This window comes from Hypomesus nipponensis, chromosome 14, assembly GCF_054491055.1.
Source record: "Hypomesus nipponensis isolate SF chromosome 14, ASM5449105v1, whole genome shotgun sequence".
Taxonomy (NCBI): Eukaryota; Metazoa; Chordata; class Actinopteri; order Osmeriformes; family Osmeridae; genus Hypomesus; species Hypomesus nipponensis.
The window spans coordinates 4,926,078-4,942,572 of record NC_140374.1 but is presented as its reverse complement, the minus strand read 5'-3'; the positions used below and the strand labels follow the sequence as shown (position 1 = coordinate 4,942,572).

General features: G+C 44.0%; 4 protein-coding genes across 4 annotated transcripts in view; 3 read left to right on the top strand and 1 right to left on the bottom strand.

Annotated features, from left to right (window-relative positions):
• LOC146258334 (polypeptide N-acetylgalactosaminyltransferase 18-like) overlaps window positions 1–7,492 on the top strand; it is a 33,116-nt gene extending 25,624 nt beyond the window's left edge. The window contains exons 9-11 of the mRNA XM_084671982.1: window positions 952–1,047; window positions 4,053–4,217; window positions 7,026–7,492. Coding sequence (XP_084528108.1) covers window positions 952–1,047; window positions 4,053–4,217; window positions 7,026–7,172 — 408 coding nt within the window. The 3' untranslated portion in view covers window positions 7,173–7,492. The remainder of the gene's footprint in view (window positions 1–951; window positions 1,048–4,052; window positions 4,218–7,025) is intronic.
• Window positions 7,493–10,709: 3,217 nt separating this feature from the next.
• On the top strand, window positions 10,710–11,267 carry pyurf (PIGY upstream open reading frame). Its single transcript, XM_084672206.1, has 2 exons — window positions 10,710–10,987; window positions 11,122–11,267. Exons 1-2 carry the CDS (start codon window positions 10,782–10,784, stop codon window positions 11,261–11,263), a joined length of 348 nt encoding a protein of 115 aa, XP_084528332.1. The 5' UTR covers window positions 10,710–10,781; the 3' UTR covers window positions 11,264–11,267.
• A 121-nt stretch (window positions 11,268–11,388) lies between these two features.
• On the top strand, window positions 11,389–11,678 carry LOC146258332 (phosphatidylinositol N-acetylglucosaminyltransferase subunit Y). Its single transcript, XM_084672207.1, has one exon. The coding sequence runs from the start codon at window positions 11,389–11,391 to the stop codon at window positions 11,599–11,601; it is 213 nt and encodes a 70-aa protein (XP_084528333.1). The 3' UTR covers window positions 11,602–11,678.
• Window positions 11,679–11,731: 53 nt separating this feature from the next.
• On the bottom strand, window positions 11,732–13,725 carry LOC146258331 (uncharacterized). The gene is made up of 2 exons (XM_084672205.1): window positions 13,602–13,725; window positions 11,732–13,152 (listed from the first exon to the last, which is right to left on the bottom strand). Exon 2 carries the CDS (start codon window positions 13,146–13,148, stop codon window positions 11,982–11,984), a length of 1,167 nt encoding a protein of 388 aa, XP_084528331.1. The 5' UTR covers window positions 13,149–13,152; window positions 13,602–13,725; the 3' UTR covers window positions 11,732–11,981.
• Between the last annotated feature and the right edge of the window lie 2,770 nt (window positions 13,726–16,495).

The following is a 16,495-nucleotide window of genomic DNA, read 5'->3' as shown; positions in this document are numbered from 1 at the left end:
ATAGGATAACATTAAAGACACTCTGATCTGCTGTCAGAGACCTGTCACATATGTCGTCAAATATGCCTTCACGCGTTCTACATTTGTACATTTAGTCATTTAGCAGACACTCTTATCCAGAGCGACTTACAGTAAGTACAGGAACATTCCCCCCGAGGCAAGCAGGGTGAAGTGCCTTGCCCAAGGACACAACGTCATTTGGCACAGCCGGGAATCAAACCAACAACCTTCTGATTAATAGCCCGACTCCCTAACTGCACAGCCATCTGACCCCCCAGGTTCTAGTGTGTCATGCTATCATGGCATCTTGATTACCCAGGGAGGCGGAGGGAAACAGCTTCAGAGGCTTCTGGAAACAGATGGCCTATTAAGGAGTGTGAGGAGAAAACTCTGCGGTCTCAATCTATCCCCATCTCCGATCCAGTCCTCCTTCCCCTGCTCCTCCTCCTCCCTCCTTCAATCCTCTCTGAAGAAAACAAATGTGTTTGATGAAATTCAATTCCATCCAACCCAATCCACAATAGAAGACTTTGGTCTGCAGTTTCTCTTAAATAATCATTCATATGACCCCCACCCTCCCTCCCCCTCTCTCCCCATCTGTCTCTGTTTGTGTCGGTCTCCCTCTCTGTCTTTCTCTCCCCCTCTTGCATGTTCTTTCTTTTCTCTCTATTTCCTTCCCCCTTCCCCCCTCTCTTTCTCACTTCACTTGAGAATATGTTCTCAAGCGGCTCACCTGGTTCAATAAAGGTTAAATACAAATAAATAAAATAAACTTAATCTCCATCTGTCTCCCCCTCTCTCTCTTTCCCTCTCACCCCCTTCTTCTCTATCTCCCCGTCTCTATCCCTTTTCGGTCTTCCCCTTTCCCCCCTCTATCTTTCCCCGTTCAACTTCCCTTTACCTCTCCCCCTCTCCCGTCTCTCTCTCTCTCTCTCTGTGTATCTCTCTCAGTTGAAGAACAGTCTGAGGAGCGACCTGTGTGTGGACCAGGGGCCAGAGACCGACAACATCCCCATCATGTACCTCTGTCACGGGATGACCCCTCAGGTGAGTTCCGCTGACCTCTGAACCCAGTGACAAGCTGCCCTATTCTGCCTTCTAGCCTCTACCACACCCCCGCAGAATCCACAAAATGCCATTTTCCACCCACCGTTCATTAAAATGCCATCTGCGTGGCGCTGGTAGAATCACATTGTCATCTTCAGACTTTGTAGTTCGGATGTCCTTGCTCTGGCATCATCTGTTCTGGTCTGGGTAGGACACAGTGGATCAATTTGTGGCCATTCAATAACATTGACTTACTGGAAGGTGTTATTTGAAACTTGCATCTGGGTCACGCCAGCCAGCTCACTTTGTCTCAGCCAAACCACAGAGTCTGCAGTTTTGCCTGCTGTCACAACTTCTGTAATTTCTCTTGGCACGGAAGAACACTTAGGACGCAACAGATTTTTTTTTACAAATTGCATAAAACGTCCTCATTTATCAGCTTTTGTGCTGAAACTCCACAAAAATGAAAGCCTGTGGAGGTCTCTGGTAAAGTGTTCGTTTAGGTCTCGATTTGGATGTCTGCTCAGGAGGTCCCAGAAGAAATGGCTGAGGGAGAAAGTGTGGACACTGAAGAGAGTCCACACCCCAAAACAATGATACAGTCTACTCGCATGTTAGTTTGGGTTTATACTGAGGTCATCTGAGGCTCTGATGACAGATACTGTACTGGAAGCTACCATAATGTACGCTTTCCATCACTTAGGATGTCAGTCTGAGGAAGAACATGGTGGCAAGTGCCGGGAAGAGACAGAGAGACTCATCCCATTTGAAGGACTGATTTAATTGAAATGGTATTAGTTCAATGTCAGCTTTGTGATGTACAAATCCCCCGACCATACACGGATTGGATATGCTTCTCCTCGCTCGCACACGACACACGCAGCGTGGTAACACAGACACACAGACACACACACGCAGAGACACACTCACATGCTTGCACACAGACACAGCTCAGTATTAGAAAGCGGATTCTCCCATGCCTTGAGTGCCAGTGTCTTAGAAAACAAAGTGCCGAGTATCTCCGAGAACGATGCGGGCTTCCATGCTCGCCATCTCTCAGGATTACCTCAGAGCCGTCTGCCTGTTATCTCTCCATTGTTACACTTCAACTAAAGCGCTCCACTGGGCTGAATAAAATTCAGGAAGAGTTGTTTCACATATTTAATGCATGTGACTGGAGTGCTGGCATACTGGTCATGTATTCCTGTGTTAAAATCAAGTGTTATCTGTACAGACCTTTGTCACAGAGGGCTTAACAGACGCCCACTGACTGGCACCTATAACCACCCCCGAAACCCTCAGGTGATTCTTTTGGAATTACAGAGACCACTTTTTGACACTAGGATTGGCACATGGTCTCCATGGCAAAGTGAGATTTAGCGCGAAAGAGAGGAAGAGAACTATAAAGGGAAAAAGAGGGAGACGGGAAGGGAGAGATATAGAGGGAAAGAGAGGGAGATGGGAAGGGAGAGAGAATGAAAGAGAGAGAGAGAAAAGGAGAGATAGATAGATGTGGAGGGAGGAAATGGAGAGTGAGATTTAGAGCAAAAAAGAGAGAGAGAGAGATAAAGAAAATACACTTCAAGACTGACTAGCTAGAAGGCAGAATTTTGTTGCAGGGGAAAAAACACAACTGGACTTGAAGTCAACCAGACAGATCCAGTTTAAGTTGTTTTGATAAATTATTATACCAGCAGTCAAAGCCATCAGAGACAGACTACTTCACAAAGACTCAGAAGAATATTAATACACATTGATTTATCCTTTTGTAGGAAATTGGAATGTATAAATGATTAAAACGAAGAAGAAGAAAAAACGTTTACCCACTGGGGAGTCTTGGTGTTTGGATAAACTTCCAATTACAAAGTGCTAGACTTTGAGCCCTTTTCTTGATGTGAGGAAAAGCGTAAAATGTAAATCATTAACCACAACAGGAAACCTCAGTCAGACACACATCTCATTACATCTACAGTACTTCACCTCCCTGAGACTGCTTCCCAGAATAACTGCTTCAACTGTTTATGTACTGAAAGTATCATAAATGAGTTATGGTACATGGCCGTATTAAGTTACTGGATTGTGTGTGTGTGAAAATGATGTTGAGATGGTTGTCATTTCATCAATATAAGCTTTCTGTAAAAAATTGCTTTTTAGTGTCCATTAGTAGAGGGTGTTTGTGTGTGTGTGTACAGTATAAGGGTAAATGTGTGTCTCTGTGTGTGTTTATATAGTGTTGGGGGGGAAGCGTGTGCGATGATGAAGGAACAAAAAGGAATATAGACACTTCCTCAGACAGATTTGAAAGTCGTCGGGGGTAACGGCTTCTTCAATTCTCCTGATTGAGATGAAAGTAAATGTCAGTCTTCTGTATAATCACCGTTATTATCGCTGCAATGCACACACGCGCACAGACACACACTCAACCGCACACACACACGCGCACGCAGACACACACTTAACCGCACGCACACACACGCACGCAGACATCTGTCCGCTCCAGCCTGCCAGACCCCGGTGATGGCATCTTTAAGACTCAACTGTTGTTTTCTGCGGTGATAATAGGTTTTCGAAATGCCCCGATTGTGAAAGACAAACATCATTTCACCCAATTACCTCTGTGACGAGGCTGCTTGTTGTCAGGGCCTCTGCTTCTCCACAGGCCTGAAGCGTCCCCTCGGCTTCCCTGATCTCTGCCTGAGTTGGTCGCTCCGCTCCCACTTGCAGCAGGGCTGGGGCCTCTATTCAAAGAAAAACTCCAAATAGAACTACTTCGAAATGCTTTTATTGTAATGAGGATGACATTTTGTCTCAGCACACTTGCCTCCCTTCCACTTCCTCCTCCCTGTATAACACCTTGGTATTCGTGTGGTTGTGTTGCATGACTGTCTGTGCCCTCTGCCGTCCCTGTTCTACAACCTGGTCTATCCCTGGACTAGAATGTTTATCATCCCTGTTCTAGAATGTTTTCTGTCCTTGGACTAGAATGTGTTCCCTCCCTGTTGTAGAATGTGTACTACACCAGCAGCCAGCAGCTCCATCTGGGGGCCCTGAGTCCCACTATCGACGACAACGACAACAAGTGCCTGGTGGACGTCAACAGCCGCCCCAGACTGCTGGAGTGCAGCTACGCGGCCACCAAGAACATGAAGCTATCCTGGCTCTTCACTCAGGTAAACGTGTGTGTGTGTGTGTATGGTTCCTTAACCTCGATGATACATATGGTCCTTGCTTCGCAGACCAGCTGAAGGATATCGTAAAATGAATGGCTGCTGTAGACCATTTGTAGACTATTGTCTCAGTAAGACACACTGTCCCATCTCTCTGGTTTCTCTCTCTATCACTCTCTCTCTCTCTTCCCCTCAAAGTTGTTTTTAGAAATTATTTTACCAAGAGTCAAAGCCATCAGAGACAGACTACTTCACAAAGACTCAGAAGACAGAATATTAATACACATCGATTTATCCTTTTGTAGGAAATTGGAATGTATAAATGATTTGTAGACCATTTGTAGACTATTGTCTCAGTAAGACACACTGGCCCATCTCTCTGGTTTCTCTCTCTATCACTGTCTCTCTCTCTTCCTTTCAACTTTTCTTTCTCCCGGTGTCTTTCATACACACATTCACTCTCTGCCCCCTGTCGAGCTCTCTCTCTCTCTTTCACTCACCCTCTCTTTTCCCTGTACCCTCTCTCTTTCTCCCTTTCCCCTTTCTCTCATTCTCTCTCTTCAGAGAACAATACCACCTACCTAATAAGCCTTTGAACACAGTGGCTGTGAATCACTCCCTAATTAGGTCTGATGTAAAAGACACACTGAAAACTTCTCTGTGCTTTTCATGAGGAGTCAGAGCCCGAGCTGATTGTTTCCCCAAGGGTTCGGTGACCCTGAGTTTTTTTTATTGAAACTCTGGTGCTTCTGCAAGTCAAGAATGGATCCTTTGATGAAAGAGCTGCTTATCAGTGAAGTGAAAACGTATTGTAGATAGACAAATGACTTTTTTGGAGAAGGAACACTAGAAAGAGCTGAAACGTCATTCAGTGCCACACTGAGAAATGTCTGGAAGATGTGGCTAGGAGAAGTCTGTGGCGTGTAGCTCTAAGGGCATTTGACCCGATAATGACCGTGAGGAGGGAAGGAGGACCTTCTTTTGAATGGAAGCGAGGGGGATTTATAAGAAAGTGAGAGCAAAGAGGGAGAGAAGGGAGAGAGTGAGAAGGGAAGGCCTGGGTGCTGTGTTTCATCTGAAGAGGGCAGTCAGAGGTAGTGAATTATTGATAAGTATCTCTTTTGAAATATTGAATCGTGTTTGACTCTGAGGGAACAGTTCAGAGACAGAGAGAATATTGCAGATATATTCTGTGTAAGAGCTGACATGTTGTAGATTTAATCAGCTGCTTATTTTCATGGCCTCTTTTTTTATACTCGCTTACGTTGCTAACTCCTGATAAACAAGTTGTATTGAAATCCATCAGCGCTTCCTGTCCTCAGTCCAGGTATACACTGTCACTGGTCGAAGGGTGAGGGATGGGGGAGGGAGGGAGGGAGGGAGGGAGGGAGGGAGGGAGGGAGGGAGGGAGGGAGGGAGGGAGGGAGGGAGGGAGGGAGGGAGGGAGGGAGGGAGGGAGGGAGGGAGGGAGGGAGGGAGGGAGGGAGGGAGGGAGGGAGGGAGGGAGGGAGGGAGGGAGGGAGGGAGGGAGGGAGGGAGGGAGGGAGGGAGCAGTGTTCATTTTGACAATAATTAAAGTTGCTGAGTGAAAATTGTAATTGGCTTTAACTCATTTAAAAACATTGCTTTTTAGTCAAGAGTCTGTTTTACTTTTTAATTTAAGTCAACGTTTTAGTTAAGTTTCATGATAATGTAATGGATTTTGCTGAGAGATTTTCCTCATGTCTGTAAAAAAATTCAATGGAGAAGTAAGCATGCATGGAACCAGGCTGAGGGTGTGTTACTGACTTACCTTACTTCTTTTATCATTTATATATGAATGCCTAAAGTTTGTTAGAAAAAGTGCAACGATGGCATGTCTTTCCAAACTTGTTTTTTCCGCCCATCTGGAATCCACAAGACACTCTATCCTCATCATGAACCATGCTCTCAGTCTTTCTCATGCACTCATATATCTGTTTGAATACATGAGAGATGTGTCCTCTGCTGGTGAAGATGAGGCACTCATCGTTTGTGAGGCCAGCTAATGGTTCAGTCCCTTTTTTAAGGCATTTAGATTTATTAGAAGGCTCTTCCAAAGTTGGCTTGTTTACATCTGTTATACTGGAAGCTGGCATTTGCATGGACGTGCACCAAGCAGCAATGTACAGTGAGAAAGATGCATGGAGACAGAGAGAATTTGCACTTGCAAATGTAAATGATTGGATGAAAAGGAAAACCACCAGTGCATTGAGGTGGCTCCTGTGATCTCGCTTGTCTGCCTGAACAGAGACAGCTTTTCTGTCTCGTCTTTACCCATCAGGACATGATGAACAGAGATTTCGTCGCAATTTGTGTCGTCAATATTTACATTGTCATTTCAATTTAGCCACGACATGAAAAGGTAGTGAACAAATGCTTGTAGTCAAAATTTCTTTTGACAATATTGACACTGGTATAGAGCGAGGGAGGGGGCGAAGAGAGGAGTACTATGGGTGGGTGGGGGAGGGGGGGGGGGGGTACTATGGGTGGGGGAGTCATGGGGAGGGAGAGCAGGTGGGCTACAGTATGGGATGAATATTAGTTGAAGGTTGTCTGTCTGGGGAAGCTTTCTTTTTCATATATATTAAAGGGCTCTTGGAGCCCTCTGCTGAAGCAGCAGATCAATACCCAGACCCAGACCTCGCACTCAGGAGATTGGACGGGGAGACAGGGTTGGACCACTTCCAGAACCACAGTTTATACTACATGTATATGAACAGGCAAGTGTGCACACTCATACGAACACGCTAGAGTACTGTATATAATATTCTGTGTGTGTGTTCTTCACAGGGAGGCTCTATCCAAAACACGCAGACCGGGAGATGTCTGGAACTTGTGGAAAGCAGCCTATCAGAGAACGGCTTCCAGTTGGCCATTCAGAAGTGCTCTGCTCAGAAATGGACGATCACAAATGTCCTGACACAGCTCCACCAATGACAGTGAGACGAGAACTGGAATGAACCAATGAGCAGTGAGCTACTGATCCTGACAGTGACCTGTCAAGTTCTGTGTGGGCGGGACTACTGCCTTTGAGAATCTACCTGACAAAAGGACATGGTCTGTCTGCTAGCTACCTGAAGTGACGACTCCCAACCCACAATACCAACCCCAGAGATAACACTGTATTTGTTATGTTTAGTATAAGCTTTGCTACGGTATTTCTTTAAGACTGCAAGAGTTAGATCTCATGTGAGGCATGCGTCTCTTTCATCCACAAAATAGGGAACATTTATCAAGCCATGACCAGGGGGAGGCCCTGGTCATGGCTTGATAAATGTTCCCTATTTCATTTTGTAAATATAGCAGACAGGCTTGTTTTGAGAACAAAAAGTATTTTCATTGGGGTTTTGAATTGAGGCTCGCTTTGCATTATGTACTGTATGGAACAGTATTTGCTACTGTGTAGCAGATTTAGTAAAACTTTCTGTTCACTTTTCTCTCAGGTTTGTACTTTAACTTCATTCTCAAATGAATTGAGTTTTTTTTCCAAAAACTGTTCACATCACAAGCTCTTTTATATACATATACACTGGATATTTATAAGACCCAGAACTAAAATACTGCTGGTAAAATGTGTGTGTGAGTATTCTCCATATTGCAGTTAGCGGATAAATTCCACCGATGACATGGACACACACTGACAGTCATATGTAGCCGTCCTCACCAACAACATCAGTACGGTACATTGTCTGTACAACAACCATGTCTATACTTCCACTCCAAATAGTAGCATTGATGTCCCACAAAATGATCATGACTTGCTCAGCTGGAAAGGAGGAGAGCAGTAATATCTCATCCTTCATCAGTTTCCAAGCTGCGAGCGTGGCCTGCAGTATCCGCTGGTGCTGAAACATGCATGAGGCCCTGGGTCTCCGCGCTCATTTGACAGGCCTGCCATAGCGAGGTTAGTCGTGGTGCATACACTCTCTCACATCAGTTTTACATATCCGGCACTTCAAAAGCCCTGCGTGTCGCCGTGGAAACAAATGAGGGTCACAGCTTCGACTCGGAGCACTTTGAAAGAAAAACCACATGTTTTTTTTTCATTGTTGACATTTGACTATGAAGTCATGGGTTACAAATTACATAAACATAAAAACATTTGAAAACGTGCCTCTAAGCATGTTTAGAAATATCTCTTTACCAGTTGACCTGGGAGTTCAACATTCCAACCTGCTGTCACACATTTGTCTACTTGTCTTCTATACAAGTTAAAAAGGTAAGCTCTGTTTGTTTCTGGTGGAGTCTGGGATAACGTAATCTCAGCTCCCCTAGCAGTGCCAAGACTCCAGCTACAGCCTCCTTCCTTCACTCTACCCCTCTGAGAGTTTACTAATGAAATCTCTCCATGGGGTCTCTTCATTTCCTCTTTATTTCTCCCATCTTTCTCTCACTTTACTTTCTTCACTCTCTCTTTCACACTCTCTCTTTCACACTTCTCAATTTTCTTTCTCAATTCCATTTCTTTCTCTCTCTCTCTCTCTCTCTCTCTCTCGCTCCCTCTATTTCTCTTAACCTCACACACATTTTCTCTCTCTCTTTTCCCACTTGTATTGTAATGTATTTCTCCAGCCTCTCCATATCCTCACCTTATTATAAAACCAACGAGATATGGCTCATTATTCCCACCCTGAGTTTATCCAAAGTAAAAAATGAGGCCTATACAAGAACTAGCCTACTTATGGAATGCATAAAAGGTCAAGTAACTCTAATGTGTCGCGTTACGACAAATCCAATTAACACGCAGCGACAAGCAAGAGTAGGCTCCAGCCAAGTCGCGGTTTAACATGCCGCCAGCCAGTGGTTCATATGCCTCCAGTGGTTTTCTAAAAGAACTGCGAAGTTGTTTGGGGATCTAGAAAAGTTAAGAGCATGGCACCGAGTGTGAACCGACCCATTACGTTCACACGTCTTGTTGCGGCTGAGTAGCCACGATAATTTCATTTAATTTAAAACTGAGCTTCGTTGATAGTCAGGATGGCCATAAATCAGGGGTTTGATTAAGGACAGACTGTTCTTAGTTTTATAATGCAATGATGCAAATCTGTCATTAGTGAGCTAGCCAATATGGGGGGGAGGGGGGAGGATGGGGAGGAGGAGGAAGGATGGGGAGGAGGGAGAGGAGGAAGGAGGAGAAGGAGGAAGGATGGGGAGGAGGGGAAGGAGGAAGGATGGGGAGGAGGAAGGATGGGGAGGAGGGGGAGGAGGAAGGATGGGGAGGAGGGAGAGGAGGAAGGAGGAGGAGGAGGAAGGATGGGGAGGAGGGGAAGGAGGAAGGATGGGGAGGAGGAAGGATGGGGAGGAGGGGGAGGAGGAAGGATGGGGAGGAGGGAGAGGAGGAAGGAGGAGGAGGAGGAAGGATGGGGAGCAGGAAGAATGGGGAGGAGTAGGTCCAATGGGATGTGATTATCCAACTTATGAATCCCGAGGTCAGCAATATTTCATGGAAAATACAATTCTGTTGGCAGAGTAAAACATGTCTCCTGTATTAATTGGCTAGGCTCTCAGCTTGACAGAAAAGCTTCATTGTATGTAGCTGTATATAGCCTACACAACACTATTGTAATCAGACTATAGCTTGAAGAACAAAGCATTTCTAATGAGGGATGACGTGTTTTTTACCATTTCAAGTACACCTGCTATCACTCACATAGAACCTTTGCAAGCATCACCACTTGAGTAGTATGGGATTTGAAGGATCTCATTAAGTTTGATCACCAGGTCCTGCCTGTAGCGGCGGTATTACCTAGGGGATTGAATTAATTGGAACTGGAACACTTGCAGTAGTTCTGTCTGTCAACTCTGCTTGGTTCCAGAACATATGGGCATTTTAGAATACATTAACAGTTCTCTCACTAAACCAGGCTGGACCAGTCACCAATCCTAAAATAACTTGAATGCCCCAGCTACAGTTTCAGAGCTATTGTCCTATACATAGGGCTAGGGTTAGCTCAGTGGTCGAGAATTTGATAACAGATCAAGAGGTCGTAGGTTCACATCTCCTCCAGTACTTTGCTTTAGATAAAAGTGCATACTAATAGGACACCATATTATTATTATTATGTAAATAGAGTTTTAAGCACAGCGGAGTTGAATTTTTTATATTTGTCTATAGGAAAATGAGGTTAACTGACAAAAATATAAATATATGATTGTCTGATATTCATTCATTAATTTCGCTTCACCATCAAGGGAATCAACGACGAAGGAGAGATGAAGTTCGATTATGAAACATTGCCACCTTGTGTTCAAGTCTATAAACTTCTCATGCTTTGTTTTTTAATCGGTAGCCCAGAATAATTTGAAATGTACACGGTATATACCATTAATATATATAAAATATACAAATTCATATATTTATGTAGGATAAATATATATATTTGTCTTTCTTTCTTTTCTTGAGAATATTTTTGAGCAGAGAAGGAAACAGTTTAATACTGCGAATGTGGACCTATGGGGAAGATTTCAACGTTGCACAGTTGCACTTCCGGCTTCAAAGGCAGCGTACGTCTACGATCGACCGTATTCAAAAGAACAATTTTGGACATGTTTCAGAATGTTGTTAGAAGATTGACTAATGAAACATGTCGTTTTAAAAGTTCTGTCAATTCTGTAACTTTCCTGCGATGCATCGGGCCAGTGTCTGTGACACCGTCGAGACATTTCTCTGATGCAAAGGAAGACGTCAGACAACCCTTTGACACTTCCCTGCTCGAATTCCTAGTCTGCCCTCTGTCTAAAAAGCAGTTAAGGTGGGTTACACAGTCTTACTAAACCGCCAGATATGATGTGTACTTTAAAACAAAGACGTAATAATAATTCTCAAAATCGGCCAGTATTTTAAAGTATTTATGAAATGTAAATCTGTTTACGTCCGTCTTTCCAGGTACGAAGAAAACACAAATGAGCTTATTAATGATGAGCTGGGCATTGCATACTCAATCATCAATGGCATACCCAATATGATCCCCCAGGACGCAAGACTGATCCAGAAAGACCCACCGCCAACCGAGGCAACTCCGGCATAGAACATACTTCTACTATTTATAGTCACACGGTGCCGTGACTGCAAGAGTATAAAGAACAATAGACGTACTAGCTTATTATCGTACTAACAAAGTTGCGAAATTTGTGAGAAAAAGAGTCCAGGAGAATGTTTTCCTTGTCAACCCTCACTGTGTTGATTCCTGTTGTCTCTCTTTGTGGACTTTTCTACTCTGCCACTGTGGATGAGAACTTCCCTGAGGGCTGCACCAGTACCAGCAGCCTGTGCTTCTATAGTCTCCTCCTGCCAGTCACCATCCCTGTCTATGTCTTCTTCCATCTTTGGAAGTGGATAGGGATTAAACTGTTCAGGCATAATTAATGCAGACAGACTGTAGCTTAATAGCAAGTGAAACCCGATAAAGCTATTGTAAAAAAAAATAAAAGCTTCACGTTTAAGCTTGTTTCGTTTTTTTCCCCCTTTTTTTAATGTGTGTCATTAAAGCTACAAAGATTCTAAACAGTAGCTATCAATTGCAATAAATGTACCAAAATAAACAACAGAAATATAATTGATCTGATGAATGGTATAAAATGTATGGATTTACATTTATTTCAGTTACAGTCAGTGCCATTCAAGTTATTTGTCAAACAATGCAATTGAACTTGTATAAATACATTGTATAGAGAAACTCAAAAGACTCAAAGTACTAAATATAAACAAACAAATTGGAACAGTGAAAGATTGGACAACCGTCAGCCTCACTGTCGTCTGTTTTTCTTCTCTTTGGACTGTTTAAGCTTCATCAGCTGTGACTGTGGTCTGGGTGACCTGTCTTCTCCTTTCATCTTAAAGAAAAAGGACTCATTAAGTCTCATCTGCACAGCCTTCACCTGGGTCAAGTCCATCTTGCTCCTGAGCAGTGAATCGTTGTCCTCGCTCGAGGTCATATCTGATGACCTTGACCCTGGCGCAGGGCTGACCTTTTGACCTTTGACCCTTGCTACGGTGATCAGGGGGTGTGGGCTGGTGCGGGCTCGTGCTCTGCTGGGGAGACTCAGGTCGACAGGTTGCAGGTCCGCTTGGTGAGTGGAGGTTTCGGTGAGCCTCTGAAACCTGAGGTATGTGGAGAGCTCAGTGAAGAAGTTCTCTGTCTGTGTGGCTGCCTCTGATGTGGTCCTGGTGGGTTTGGATCCGGTCGGCATCGGGTACGGCTCTCTGGGAAGCTGCGTGAGTCCGGTCAATCTTGCCGCCGAGTCGCTGGCGTCCTCCGACATGTCACTGCTGGAGGTTTCCGATGACGGGACGTTGAAGGTCTTCTGGGTGATGAAGAGGTCCTCGCTGTTGACTTCGTCTATGCTCTGTGAGTCGTCTGCCGACCTACACTGTGACCCCTGAGTCAGCAGCCCGTCCTCATTCTCCCTCCGCCTGATGGGGTGTTCGACGGGCGTTGGAGTCAGGCAGCACTTGGCGGGCCTTGGTTGCTTAGCTGGTTGGTACTTGGGCGATAGGTTGAATTCAACTTTCTTTTTCTTCTTGGTGGGGTTTCTGGGTGTCTGGGTCAAGGCACTGTTCCTTTCATCACACTGAAGGTTCTGGCTTGGGTTTTCCCCAGGTGCACAAGGCTGGGCAGTGGTCTCCTCTCCATGCTTCATCCAATCTATAACAGACTTGTTGGAACTAAATCTTGTTGACACCAAAGACAGATCCTGTAGTCCCACAATCACTCTTTTTTGTTTTTTCTCTTTGGGTTTATCTTTGGACTTTTTATGCTTTTTTACTTTTTTGTTTTTTTTCCCCACCTCGGTAGGCATGCTCTTTTTAATATCTTTATCTTTCTTTGATTTCTTTTTTCTTTTCAAATTCTTGGGCGGATCCAATAATGAATCCAAAAACAAGTCTGTTTCAGCTTTCAGTTGCACTGCCATTGTTCTGCAAATAAAGGTAATTATGTAAAGGAACACGTCATGATTTTATACACCCTGTCGGTCATCAATGTTTTTTAGCATAGGCTCGCCAATGTGACTGTGCAACTCGTTTTAGCTACATCAATCGAGCTACATTCATTTCAAAATCTGCAACAATGAAACAGTATAATTTCGCTCACTGAATTTTATTAGGATGAATCTTTATTAGAACGCGAGAAAAAAAATCGGCATAGAATCTACGGTTAGTCCACCTGCACTTTTATTTAAAAAAAAATACTTAAATTGCGCTTTTGCCAGTGCCAATAGTGGCTAATTTATCGTAACCGGAATCCTTTTATCTTCGCTAGCACAACAGAAGTAGACACAAAAACAAGAGATGCCGCTGTTGAAGTATAACATTTGTATGTAGTATTACTCATATTTCCGACATAATATGAACTATTAGGGTATTACCTTATCAGGTTATCGTTTCACCAAGTTGCACTGCCGTTTGCTGGAAATTTGACTTAAATCCAGGCGCCTTTTTATCTACGGTCAGCTCTACAGCACGCTCTGCCGGTAGGTCGGCCCACGAGCATGTTCCCACATGTTGGCGCATGCGCATAGCACGCTGTATGGACCGTAATATTGTCACGTAGCCTCGTCTGTTCTTCAAATCTTTAAAATGTTTAATCTATAATTTCAATATAATCTTTATAATGCAAATTTAGCTAGAGGTGGTTGTGTTTATAGCTTATTAGGTTGCCAAAAAGCAATTTGATTTGAGCATCTAAAGCTTGATTGTTGGATTGATTGAGGTCAGAGATCTTTGTACTTTTAGTGAAGTACTGAACATTTAAAAGCAATTTTTATATATTTTGGCACCCATAACCTTGCATTGGACGAAAGTGGGGGAATAATTATTAATTTAAAACAACGTAAATGTACAAATAGTACAAATATTATAGTGACGTTGATGTAACCTTTTACACCCTTTCAGTCTTTTATGAATCACCCTTGTAGCTTCCATCACCTCTCCCAAGGCCGCGCGCGTCAGTCACCTTCAGTTCCTATTGTGCCTATTGTTGTTACAGGCAGACGGAGCCATGCCTCACTCCCTACAATGGAGGGGTGTTTTTTCTGCTTCTTTTCCTTTTATTGTGGGAAAAAGTTGCTCCAAACTGTCGTCTGAGAATCTGATGATGTCAGTCAACGTTAGTCCTGATCCAAGTAAGCATTGGATGAGAATATTTTCTTTGAAAATAGCCTGTTGCGTGAGGCTGAGTTAGACTGGCCTTCTTGTGTGAGCAGGTTTGTACAGTGATGCAGTGAGTTGTTTCAAATGTGTTAGTCACTAAGGAGGGACCAGACCTTTGATATCTACTTGACAGATTGTTTTTCAGGAATACAGGAGTTCCCTTTCCACTGGGGGTTTACTTGAGTGTGTAAGCATGGGAGGAGGTCGAGGCTTGAGTGTGTGTCGGGGTCAGGTACAGTAACATAATACGTACACTGCTGTTGTCAGATCCACTTTCAATCGACACCCATCCATTTCAATTTGTCACAGGCTGGCAGTGTTTTCACATTATCGTGTCAGTCAGAAGTCAATTAAGATTACTGTCACTTGAAGACTAGACTGGCTGCATATTTTATTCAGTGCATTTCATCCACCTCTGTAAATAAAATATATACAGCAGCAACAATCAAACTACCTTTGCCCTACTGAGGTTATTTTTCTCTCAACATAATTCGGTTGACTGACTTCCTGTACACCTGTGGCATGTTACGTGTCCTCCTTTGTTGTCATGTAGAGCATACCAACGATGCTGTAACGCTGTCACCCTCTACGGCCACACGCTGTAGAAACATCCCTGTCTCTTCTCACATGGAAGCAGTGTAGGCCCTATTTATATCTGAGGGTTATGGAGCTGTTGAGGTGTTTACTGGCTGGATGGATCCGCTAATAAGCAGGAACGAATGCAGGTTCACACCGGTTGTGAGTGGGTGGACATGCTGCCTGACCTGGATGTTGTAACACCAGTCTGATGTTAGGGTGATTTTAGTCCCTGTTGCTGTCATCACTACTGTACATGGGCCATTTCCTTGTCTAAGATTGTCATGCCTTGCGTTTCAGTTCACTTAGTTAATATGCTATTTATCAGCCAGTCATTTTCCAAACTGAGTTTAATTATAAGCAAAAAATAGAGTACATTCAATTGACCTCCTCATTTAATAACAGCTTTATATTCTTTCTAAACTTGTATCTCAGTGAGGTATACATCTGTACTGGTACTGCAGCCTGGGGAAGACTTATGTATTGAACAGATTATTTTTCAGAGGATCAACAATACATTAGCAATCATTAGCCTGTTTAAAATAAATATAAATCCGAAGGATGTGTACTATGGCGTTGTGTTGTTAGGAATCTTTCGCATCCTTCGCGTCTGCTGAGAGAAATCGGATGCGGTGGCCATATTTAGCAAGCGTCACATACGATTGGGCGATGACCATGTGTGGGTGTCTTCCAGATCGGGGGTTCTTCCTCTGTTTTCCGTTGATGCTCCATTCTAGTGACCGCTACATTTCCCCTGCCTTGGCAAGACTTCAACATGCCCTGGGGAACCAGGTTTAGCTGACCACACTACGAAGAATGGGTCAAAACACTGGCTTTGCCTTGCTTATTTTTGGAAGCAAACATCAGCCCTTAAGTGTTAAAACACTCGTCCAGAGCCACGGACTTCTCACTCCCCCCCTGCCCACGCTCCGGATATGGAAAGACATCATTCATTTTCACCAGGAGCCTTCCTAAACAACCTGCGCTACGCTGCCTACTATTTACAGAAGCTGCTAAGCTGTCATCTTGTTAATGGTCTGCCCTATGGTAATGTGTGGCCAAGCTGTATGTCTGATGGCCCTGGCAGTTACCCGGCTGGTTAGCGTTGTCCTAGTTTGTCTTCGTTCTGTGCTGCGGATGCTACAGCTTTCTCCTGAGCCCTGGTCTCAGTGAAGGTCAGAAGGGCCTTATGGTGAGATGCCACCCAGGCCTAGTGGGCCTGACCCAGCCAACCGCCCACGCTGTCTGGCCCCTGATGGATAGCGACGGCATGACTTGGTCAGTCGATTTTCCGTTGATCATATAGTTACGGTGTAGGAACGGCATGGTTGAGGGGTTATGTAAAGAGCATTGCACTACGACAAGCTTTAACATAATCCTTACAAAGCCAAAGTTTGTGTGTCAAATGCAAGAGTGTGGTGTAGTGGCTAAAGCCATACATGTCAGGTGACCATGGCCTAATGGATTTGACTATACATTAAGATACGTTTTAAACAGAGAATTCACTCACAACAAATATTAACATTATTTTACA